This window comes from Benincasa hispida, chromosome 3 (genome assembly GCF_027475165.1).
Source record: "Benincasa hispida cultivar pf3 chromosome 3, pf3_genome.v1.1, whole genome shotgun sequence".
NCBI lineage: Eukaryota > Viridiplantae > Streptophyta > Magnoliopsida > Cucurbitales > Cucurbitaceae > Benincasa > Benincasa hispida.
The window spans coordinates 51,308,135-51,319,752 of NC_143480.1; the positions used below are offsets into that span (position 1 = coordinate 51,308,135).

Genomic DNA, 11,618 nt, shown 5'->3' on the forward strand with positions numbered 1-11,618 from the left:
TACATATGATCGTCTACTGGATGCGTCTATTAATACCATAAAATATCTAAATGGTCTACTTGGCATGAATTCGTTCTAGAAATTAAATGCAGGTAATTCAATTCCCACTTTAGCTGGTGATGGTTTAATAATTAATTTGCGAATGCAAGTATCACATGATAATTCATTAGATTGAAAAAGCATCTTGCTCTTCAATGGATGTCCATTTAAATTTTTAATAATTCTTTTCACCATTATAGACTCTGGATGACCTAATTTGTCATGCCAAATTATAAAATATAAATACATATATGGATAGAATATAATAATATAATAAAATAATATAACCAAACTTATAAAATAACTAAAATTATATAATTATTGAAATAGGAATAATGGAAATAGAAAATATATAAAATTCTCTTTTTATTCTCGCCAATGTGCATGTATTTTAAAACCACCAAATGCCACTAGCAATTTGATAAGTAGGATTTGGTCTTACATAGACACCAAACATGATTTATTATAAGGTTCATGGACAATGTGAAGAATGACATATGATTTTTAGGATATTAAGCATTAGATATCTATTTTTATAATATTTTATAATAGTTTTAAAGTTTTTCATAGGGCCTTGTGGAACAATATAATTTTTTATTGAAAAAGTTGCTAAAATATTGAAGAATGTTGTTGAAAATTGAAGAAAATAATAAGGTCATAAATGTACTTTTTATCTCTACACCAATATCATGTTCATCACAAGACAAGATATCAAAAAAAAATTCTCATAAAAGCATCGAAAAAGACATTCTTGCTTGTCGCGAGATACCGTCCCATTGTTGAATAAAATTTGAGTAAAAGTTTAATTTATCACGAATATAAATTTGAAAACATCTAGGAAGTGGATTCAATTGCATTAGGATCCGTTTAAACTGATTTGAGAATTTTTTTTTTTTTTTAAAAAAATTTTATTTAAATTATTTTGATAAAAATAGTTTAAGATGTATTTCAAAATCTATTTTGAGTAATTGTCAAATAATCCAATTTTTTTCAAAATAATTTATTTTTTAAATTAAACACTTAAAAATAGATTCCAAACACTTAATTTTTATTAACTCAATGTTTGACTCTTCAACTCAACTCAACTCTCATTCTTTTTAATATTATATTTTGAATGATTTCGCATTCACTCGCCATCATCGGAATCCAATTCCAACTACAACTACTAGCTCATTCTGGTGATATACTACGACAAAATGAATATAATTTTGTGATGATTAATATGTATTTTTTTTTCATTTGAAATCGAAAATTTAAATGGATAAAACGTGAAATCAAGAGAGCTTTCATTTTCTCAATAATCTTTTTATGAAAAAAGAAAATAAAGAAAGGAAAGAAAATAAACGAAGCGTCGTCCTTTGTTTTATTTTGCTTTTGTCGCAATCCAATGATTTTGATTCCAATCAGACGGGCTGTACCAACCCCACTAAAAATATTTCAAAACAATACAAATTATTTTTTAAAGAATAAACTGCAGGAATATAAAAACAACAAATAATAATATTTAAATTAAGATTTTTCTTAGAAAAAAGAAAGAAAAAGAAAAGTAGAACAGAATCCATGTGCAAGACTTACCCATCAGATAGGCAGAAACACGTGATTGTTTTGTTTTTCGTATCTTTCGTAAAACTATAAATTTAGTAGGTCTTTGGGATAATTATTTTATTTTTATTGAGAAAAATGACAAAGATGGTTGAAAATATTTAGTAAAATATTATCGTCATAATAAAAAATCAAATGATTATCAAACTAGATCATACTTAAAAAGTATATACCAAGATTTTAAACTTTTAATTTTGAGAGCATTAAACTTTCGTAAACTTTTAATTTTATACCTTTTAATTTTATATCTAATATATCAATAAACGTTAGTATAGTTTTCAAGCTTCCAATGTTCAAAAAGAAAATTCCTTTTCCAATTTTTATTTTTCTTGAGAAGGAAAGCGATCATTTTATTGTACATTTATAAAGGAGGAGTGGGTTATTTTACTTTCAAATCTGCGATATGGATAGGGCATGGCTGTCACTTAAGGCTGTAATTTTGTCCGTTTTTTGCCCAATTTAAAACAATTTTATTTATTATCACTTCTTTTCAGAATTATATTCACACCGTCCAACGATTTTTTTTTTTTAAAACCTTTTTAATTTAATCGTGTAAATCTGTACGTGTGGATAATTGATATTTATTACAAAGATTGGAGGTTCAAAATTTATTATTTCTATTTATTGTAATTCAAAAAAAAAAAAATCCATACCATGTATTGGGTGAATCTACTTTCACCCGCAAACTTAAATTTTTTGATCAATAATCGATTTAAAATGATATCAAAATAAGTGGTTTAAGAAGATTTGTGTTCAAGTCCTTGCAATGTTGTCTCATCTCCAATTAATATCAAATTTTATTTGTTGGCCATTCTTCATATTTCAAGTCCATAAGTGAAAAGAAGTATTAGATGATATAATTAAATCTACTTTCACTCACGAGCTTAAATTTTTGGATCAATTGATGATTTAAGAATTAGCACCCATATTTCGAAGTTAACTGTAGTTTAATTATCTAGTAGGTAAGAAAAATATATTTTTAGCTTACATAATGTTGAGTAAAAGGATATATATATATATTTGATTTCTTGGTCAATGGTACATGTCTTAATCAATTTAAACAATACTCATATTAATAAGTAAGAAAAATACTAATATGATTTAAGATGAAAAAAATACTACAAAAGAACAATTTAATTTAAAATTTATTTTTTTTTAAGTAATATGTGGTGTGGGGGAATCAAACTTCTGATTTTGAGGTTGATACTATATACACTATGATAGCTGAGTTATAGTGTCATTTTGACCAGTTTAATTCAACTCTAATTTGAATGATTTAACTTGTGTAGTTTTAAATTGTATGACATTTATCCCTTGTTTGGTATCCTATTTGATATTTTTGGTTTTTAACTTTTTAAAACTAAATATATTTTTGAGAAATTGCTATTTTTAACCTAAAAAAGTTTCTACAAAACTAAGGTTTTTTTTTTTTTTTTTTTTTAAAAAAAAAAAAAACAAAAACTACTTGTTCTAACGTCTTTTTTACTTTTTGAAATTTTAAGTAGAGAGTCACATAGTAAAGATACAAATTTGTCCCTTATTCAAGTGTTTTCAATTTTACTTTTTTCTAATACAATTTTTCAAATCCAATTTCAATTCTAACCCTTAAACTTTATTTCCATTTTCTTTTTCATCATGGTTTTGGCAAGTTTCAACTAATATTTGTGATATATTTATTATTATTTTTATAAAGAAAAAATTTGGAAATTTTTTTTGTTTGAATTTTCTGTGAGGATTACAATTTTCTTTTACAAAGAAAAAAATTCTTAAGTAAATTTTCTCTTAAAAATTGAAAAACCGAAGAAAATTCAATAAATTCTAATTTTTATGAGAAATTTGTACGTTTTTTTAAACTCAAAATTAAGAATGGTAAAAAAATTTAAAACTAAAAAAGTCTCTCTCCTTCCAAGAATTCACGTCTCAATTTATCCTATTTTATCAGATCCGGAATGTGATATGGTTCCGAAGGATGAACTGGATATGGACAGTTCCAATAAGATTTCATTCTTAAACAAAAATCTATTTATTTATTTATTTCATCTATTTCATGATCGGAGTAGGAGGAAATACACGTTACACCATGATTTTGAATAGAAGAGAGATTTCAAAAAATGGCAAGTCTATTCACTCTATCAATAATCGAATCAGATCTGATGTATCAAATTTGCCTTTTTCTATTGATTCGTTTAAAAAAATCCACTTAAACTCAGGGGGAAAATTTGGAAATGAAATTGATAAAAAAAAAAAAAAAAAAAACTAAACTAAACTAAAACTTATGGAAATTGGAATTCATTTAAGTTTTTTTAGTGCACTTTATCAAATTTTAAGTTTAATTAATTAATTTAAAAAACATGATTTAAATTTTAAGTTTTTTTATTTAAATATTGCTTCCCAGTAAAATTTAACCAAGAAAATCATTTAAAAAAATTATGAATATTAGAAAATAAAAATAAAAAAGGGAGAGGTGCTTCGGAAGCAGTGTTTTTTCTAATGTTAAATAATTAGAAAGAACATGATATTTTTTAAATAATAATTTGACAAAAAAAAAAACTTTCATTTCCTTATGAAAGTTTGGAATTGTTTTTTTATTTGAAAAACTTAAAAAAATATTTTTCATAAACTAATTAATTAAACTTAAGTTCGACTAACTCTAACTTTTTTCGTAAGTTTAAGTTAGTGTCTTTTAAACTTAAATTTAGGTAATTCTTGTAGGGGTAATTTTTTTAGTTTTAAAAATTTTTTATTTACAATTCTTAATTTTTGAAATTTATGAAATTCCTCCCAATTTTATGAAATTTATGAATTTCTCCCAATTTTTCAATTCTTCAATGAAATTTCATGTAAGAACTCCTTGATTAACCTTAAAATTTTTCATCCTTAAAAGAAATCTTAATAAATTTTTTTTTTTCAATCTTTCTTTTAAAAACAACAACAAATCTACTACAAATATAAACTTTTCAAGAAGAAGATGAAAAAAAAATGTAAAAATGAGATTTAATGTTTAAAATTGAAATTGAGTCTGAAAAATTATATTAGAAAAAGATAAAAGCAAAGACACTTGAAGGGCAAAATGAAAATTTTACGAGTAGACTTAGCATCTTAAAAATTAATAAATATCTTGCAGAATTTCATAATTTTTCGCCCTTAGACTTGACAATCTTTTCCAAGAATTTTCTCTAAGATTTATTGTAGTAATAATAATTATTTTGCAATTAATGGCTCATTACAGAAGAAAAAAACTTTACTGGAAATTCCCGTAATTTTCTTTCGTATTAAGCTCATTAATTACAAAATAATAATAATTATTATAATAAATCTTAACGATAATTCTCTTTAAGATTTGAAAATTTTCAAATTATAAGGAGATCTCCAAAAAAAAAAAAAAAAAAAAAAGAGAGAGAAAGAAAAAAAGAAAAAAAAGAAAAAAATCCATACTTGCAGGAAATTGGAAAATTCCCATTAAATATTTATTATTTTTTAAGCTTAATCTATGCTAAGATGTTTTTTTTATTACTTTATACCATTTTGTGTTGTAAAAGAAATATCTTAGCGAATTTCTAAATTTCCAAATTTTCCGCAATTCAATTTTTTTTTGTGTGTTTCTTCCTTTTTCATAAATTTATTTTTAATTTTTTAACTTCCAAATTTAACATAAAATTGTTAAAAAAATAGCAAATTTCAAACCTAACAGGAAAAAAAAAAGAGTATAATTTTCAAATCTAACTTTAATAGAAACGACTGGAACTTCAAAAATATAATACTGAAACTTCAATTTTAATAATAATAATAATAAGTTCAATGGAAAAATTAAGTTTTAAGTTTTAAAATTGAAGTTGTGACTTGTAAATTATTGAAGATATTGAATGAGAGATAAAATGATATTTTCACTATATTAATCTGAAAAATTAGAAAAGATATTAGAAAAAGTAGTTTTTATAAAAGAAATTAGTTTTGTAAGAATTTTTTTAAAAATTAAAATAATAAATTTTCCATATTTACTCTCAATTTTTTTTCACGGTTTTGCATCTTTCTTAAGTAAAGAAGAAAAAATTTAATTCTTAACCTAATTCAGAAAACAAAAAAAGGTTTTTTTTTTTATTTCTTTTAAAGTTTTGTAAACTTTGCTTGGTATTTTTGAAAACATTAGTAAAAAGTAGAAAACAAAATAAGAAATTTAGAGATGAAATGAGTATTTATAGACTTGATTGTCGTAAACTAAAAAAAATGAAATAATTATCCAATGAAGTAAATTTTAGTAAGCACATATATATGTATTGACTTTTATTATATAAATTTAATATCTATAATTAACAAATATATTTAGTTCTAAAAAATCCATTACATTTTAATAAGATCTTATACTATCGTAACAAAATTTGTAAGAATTTTAAAACATAATGATAAAAATGGTATGTAACGACACATTGTTTTTATAATACTGACAATAATTCCGAGAGAATCTTTAATTGTCCAACATTTTTGTAAAATTGCAAGTCACTAACAATCTCTTCAAACGATTTTCTCAAATTTTTTATGTCATTTTTTATGCACAAGTGGATTGGTTATTTGTCAATATAATAAATTAAATTTAAAATTTTGAAAAAAAATTGCATTGTCACCTCTCTCTCCCCAAATACTTGGACATTATCGTGGATAAATAAGTTGAGTACAATACCCTTCTTATTCGCCATTACAGAATTCTTCTTGCAACTTGCAATATTCATTCATCATCAAATCATCAGCTATGTCTATGAAGCTCGAAAATGGCTTCCATACTGAAACCATGCCAAAGGCTACAACGATTAAGCCAATAGCCAATGGCGTAGCAGCTGCTGACAAGCTTCGTAGCCAATCAAGAAGCATCGATAATAATGGTGCCGCCGCACCCTCACCGGTCATTATCCCACCACCGACCACCACCCCATCGACGCTGGGCCACTACCTAGCCCGTCGCCTAGTCCAAATCGGTATCTCCGATATCTTCTCCGTTCCGGGAGACTCTAATCTTGTGCTATTCGATTACTTTGTGGCAGAAAGAGGGCTGAACCTTGTGGGATGTTGCAACGAGCTCAATGCTGGCTATGCAGCGGATGGCTATGCCAGACGCCGCGGTGTTGGAGCATGTGCTGTGACCTTCACCGTTGGTAGTCTCAGCCTCATCAACGCCATTGCTGGTGCTTACTCTGAAGATCTTCCTGTGATTTGTATCGTGGGTGGACCAAACTCTAATGATTATGGGAGTAAGAAGATTCTCCACCATACCATTGGATTGCCAGATTTTAGTCAAGAACTTCGATGCTTTCAAAATGTCACATGTTATCAGGTATAGCTCCTAAATCTAAATACTTGTTCGATATTTGAAATATGATTTTCTTTTTTTGGGTTAAAAAGTGACTTTAGTTTATATATAAAGTTTCTATGGAAATGATTTGAAAACATCAGGTGTGGTAAGGGTTGAATGAAAAGAAATTAACTTTATGTTTGATTAAACTCATTCGAATGTGATATCTTTTACCTTTTATGTCGTCATTGATTCTGTTTTGTGTATGTAGGCCATTATTGACAATTTGGAAGATGCACAATGGCAAATAGATAGAGCAATCTCCAAATGTTTGGAAGAAAGAAAACCAGTTTACATTAGCATTTGTTGCAATTTGGTGGCCATTCCTCATCCTTCTTTCTCTGCTCAACAACTCATCCCACTCTCCCTCTCTCCCAAGTAATTTCCCATCTCTAATCAAAATTAATAAATTAATTAATATCTTTTTCGTCTCTAAATTTCGGGTCTAGTTACAATTTGGTTCCTTGATTTCAAACTAATGTTACCTTTTAAGTATTTAAGTTTTCGAGTTTAATTTCAATTTAGTTTCTATATTACGAAATGTTACATTTTTACCTTTAAGCTAAGATTTGAGTTTTATTTCAATTTGATCACCAAATTTCAAGATTTATACTTGAAGTAAAAATTTAAAATTAATTTTAATAGTGGTGAAAAAAATATGAAAATTAATTATTAATAATTTTTCTATCCCTGATGTCTATCACTATCAGACAATGATATTTTACTATATTTAAAAATATTTTCAATAATTTTATCATTTAAAACAATTAAACTCAGTTTTTGAATCCTTATTCTCTTATCGGATTTTCAAAGGAAAAGTAACCAAATGGCTTTGGAGGTGGCGGTAGAAAAGGCAGCTCAACTGCTAAACAGTGCCATAAAACCAGTCATGATTGGAGGCAAGAAGCTGCGACCTGCCAAAGCACAAGAAGCATTCATGGAGCTAGCTGATGCTTGTCGTTACGCTGTCGCCGTCACGCCGTCAGCAAAAGGTATGTTTCCAGAGTATCATCCTCATTTCATAGGAACTTATTGGGGAACAGTCAGCACTGCCTATTGTGGCGAGACAGTGGAAATAGCTGACGCTTCGATCTTTGCCGGAGCAACTTTAGACGAATTAGAAACTGTTGCCTTCTCACTTACCTACAAAAAGAACAAAGCCATTATTGTAGAAGCAGATCGCGTTGTGTTTCCAAATGGGCCGAGTTTTGGACCGATTTTAATGAAGGATTTCCTTTCGGCTATAGCTAAACGATTGAATCCCAATCCAACGGCTTATGAGAATTATCGTCGGATTTACATAGCAGAGTCGGGTCCACTCCAATCGAATCCGGGTGAGGCTTTACGAGTCAACGTTCTTTTCAAACATATTCAGAAAATGTTGTCGAGTAATATAGTTGTGATATCTGAGACGGGTGACTCTTGGTTCCAATGTCAAAAACTTAAACTACCGAAATCATGCGGGTAAATTCTTCGAAAACTAATAATTTTTTTTAAAAAATAAATCGATGATTATAACATGAAATGGCTTTGAATAAAGTGTAGGTATGAGATACAATTGCTTTATGCATCCATAGGATGGTCCTTGGGTGCAACTCTAGGATACGCACAGGCTGCACCAGAAAAGCGAATGGTCCTTTGCATTGGTGATGGGAGTTTTCAGGTCAATTTTTTTCACTAAATTTAAATTCTATTCAAATTTTAGGTTGAAAGATATATTTCATCATTCAATTTCCATGAAAGTAACAATTAGTCCAGATTTTAGTTGGTAACAATTTAGTCCATATACACAGTTAAATATGTTATAATTTAGTCATTGAACTTTAATAAGTAACAATTTAGTCCCTACATAAATTATAACATTTGAGTCCCTATTGTGAAAATTTTTCATCAAAATTAACTGTCAATTTTAATTAGGTAACGAATAAGTCTTTATAATTTATAAATAAATTCGATTCCGGATCAATTTATCAATCTACACATGTAAAAATATCATCAAATATACTATTTTTTTTTTTGTGATAGAGACTAAATCATTACAAATTATAAAGTATAAAGACTAAGTAGTTATTTATTAGAATTTAAGGATTAATTTATTAGAGATTTGAAAATATACGTATTAAATCATTGCCTATTAAAGTTTAAAAATTTAGTTGTTACTTTCATAACAATTCAAGGTCAGAAGTGCTTTTAATCTTTTACTGTTTAAGATTATTTTGAATTAATACGTTTTATTCTAGTTAACCAGAGAGAGAATATAAAAGCATATTTTTGTGCTAAGTTTAAAATTATTGCAATCATTTGAATATTTTAAAAAGAATTCAAATCCAGTTAAATATTAACATTTGTTTAAATATTAAAGTTTTTTCAAATAAATGGAATGATTATTGTGACAGATGACTCCACAAGATGTATCTACAATGATAACATTGAAGCAAAATAACATAATATTTTTGATAAATAATGGCGGATACACTATTGAAGTAGAAATTCATGACGGTCCTTACAATGTTATCAAGAATTGGGATTACACTGCCATTGTCAATGCTATGCACAATCGTGATGGCAATTGTTGGACCACCAAGGTAAAATCTCCATAAACTTATGTTACTATTAATTTCATATATCCTATTAGATTATTGAAGAAAAAACTTCTTTGGATTCCTACATTTTATGTGGTAGTCACTTTCCTAAATTTCGTTCTCATATATATATTTTTCCTAATGTCAAATACACAAGCATAAATTAATAGTTAAGAGAGAAAAAGTAACACTTTGATTCTACTTTTTTGGCACGTTATTTAAACATAAAAATTTGGGTTTTCATATAGATCCATACCGAGGAAGAGTTGGTGAATGCAATTGAGAAAGCAATGGGAGATCAAAAGGATTGTTTGTGTTTCATAGAGGTTATTATTCATAGAGATGACACTAGTAAAGAGTTACTTGAATTTGGAAGCAAGTTTGCTGCTATTAGTAGTCGTCCCCCAAGACTTGTATAAAAAAAGGAAACTTGTGATAAAATTACAAATTTGATTCATATAGTTTGGAGAAAGTTAGAATTAAGTCTCTTTAGTTTAAGAGTTAGAATTCACATTTAAAACCCACATAAATAGTCTATTTGAGTTGAGAACTTGGTCAGAATGTTAAGCCACAGGAATTAAGCTACGAGTTTAGGTAGCATCAATTTAAGAAAATGGTAGGTGCATGTTTAGAAAGTCTGGATTTAATTTAAGAAGTTTGTGTTCAAAGTGTAGATTTATAAAGCATGAGAACGAGTGCAGATTTAGAAATCTTGAATTTATGAAATATTACATTGTATTTAATCAACATTTCAATTTTAAATTAGTTTAAATTTTTCATTTTAAATATTTTAATATAGTCGAGTTTTAAATAAAATATCTTTTATATTGTTCAAATATAGCTAAATTAAAACAAGTTGTGTTTCTTATATTTTGTGATTTTAAATTGAATAAATTAAAATGTGAAAAAAATGATAGAATATAAGGCCGACAAAAGAAATAGCAAATTTTAATATTTTATTTGAAAAAATGGCATAAAAGTTTCAAAATTATAAAAATAGCAAAACAAATTTATATAATAAAAAATGCTAATTAGTAAATGACAAAACTACCCTAAGAACAACAAAATTAAGTACAAACGAGAATGCAAAGATATACTGCTTCAAAAACAACACGAATACCACAAATACACTCTACCTAAACATTTCAGAACCATAGATACACAGTATCTAAACATTCCATAATCAAAATTAAAAATCACCCAATATGGTTCTTAATGTTTCCAACTGCCTATAGAACGCGTATATGCGAGGGAAGATGATGACCAAGCAATGGGGGTCATTAAAAACTTATAGATGTCTAAAACGATGGACTTCCTCCAAGGTGATAAAGAACAAAGTTAATTGTACTAGTGAAGTTATTATTGACAAGTGAGTATTTAAAGTAATTACAACTTCATAATGATATGACTATTGAAAATATGATTGTGTTTGACATCAAATCATTTGTAGAGAGTTTCATCGTTTTTATTCCATATGACCATTTTGCTCATAGGATCTTGAAAGTCAACTTTAAATACTATCAATCCCAGAACGTCATTGTTGAAAACAATGTTCAAAGTATAAACAAAAGTAGAAACATATGTCGAGCGAAAAAGATCGACGACCTGGGAGGGTGGACGAAAGAATTCAAGAAAGGGTTGCTGAACCAAAGACATGGGATTGAGAAAGAGAAAAAGAGATTTTGGGGGTGGCTAAGTGAAGAAGACGAAGAAGATGAGATTAGGGGTTTTTTAATCTTATTTTAATAAATAATAATAATGACAATGATGACGACGGCGACGACGATGATGATAATCATGATGATGATGATGATGATATTGATATTAATATTAATAATAAAATGAACCAAAAAAAAAAAAGAAATATATTTATATATTCATGCTCATATTTCAAATATTTAAAGCTTAATTCCCATTTATATGTTTCTTTTTAAATACAACAAGTTATTTTTATGTTTTTCTATATGAAAAATTGAAAACATCGAAAATGAGGAAAAAAAGATCAAATTAATTTGATAACAATATGTATAAAATAATGAAAAAAGTATTTAGAT

General features: G+C 27.1%; 1 protein-coding gene across 2 annotated transcripts; it reads left to right on the top strand.

The window, feature by feature from the left end:
* Window positions 1-6,252: 6,252 nt before the first annotated feature.
* LOC120072893 (pyruvate decarboxylase 1-like) lies at window positions 6,253-11,404 on the top strand. 2 transcript variants are annotated; one of them, XM_039025425.2, is made up of 6 exons: window positions 6,253-6,964; window positions 7,194-7,360; window positions 7,796-8,446; window positions 8,528-8,645; window positions 9,379-9,567; window positions 11,058-11,404. In XM_039025425.2, the coding sequence occupies exons 1-6, from the start codon at window positions 6,386-6,388 to the stop codon at window positions 11,076-11,078; spliced, it is 1,725 nt and encodes a 574-aa protein (XP_038881353.1). In that variant the 5' UTR covers window positions 6,253-6,385; the 3' UTR covers window positions 11,079-11,404. The 2 variants fall into 2 exon arrangements, with proteins under 2 accessions (XP_038881353.1, XP_038881352.1); XM_039025424.2 differs by lacking the exon at window positions 11,058-11,404 and adding an exon at window positions 9,813-10,343 and having other exon boundaries at window positions 6,254-6,964.
* The last annotated feature ends 214 nt before the right edge of the window (window positions 11,405-11,618 follow it).

Excerpts from the sequence above, each read along its gene's own strand:
- LOC120072893 (XM_039025424.2), top strand. The coding sequence starts at position 6,386 with ATGTCTATGAAGCTCGAAAATGGCTTCCATACTGAAACCATGCCAAAG. Across the intron at positions 7,361-7,795 it reads CCACTCTCCCTCTCTCCCAA|GAAAAGTAACCAAATGGCTT; the intron begins GTAATTTCCCAT and ends GGATTTTCAAAG. Across the intron at positions 9,568-9,812 it reads GCAATTGTTGGACCACCAAG|ATCCATACCGAGGAAGAGTT; the intron begins GTAAAATCTCCA and ends GTTTTCATATAG.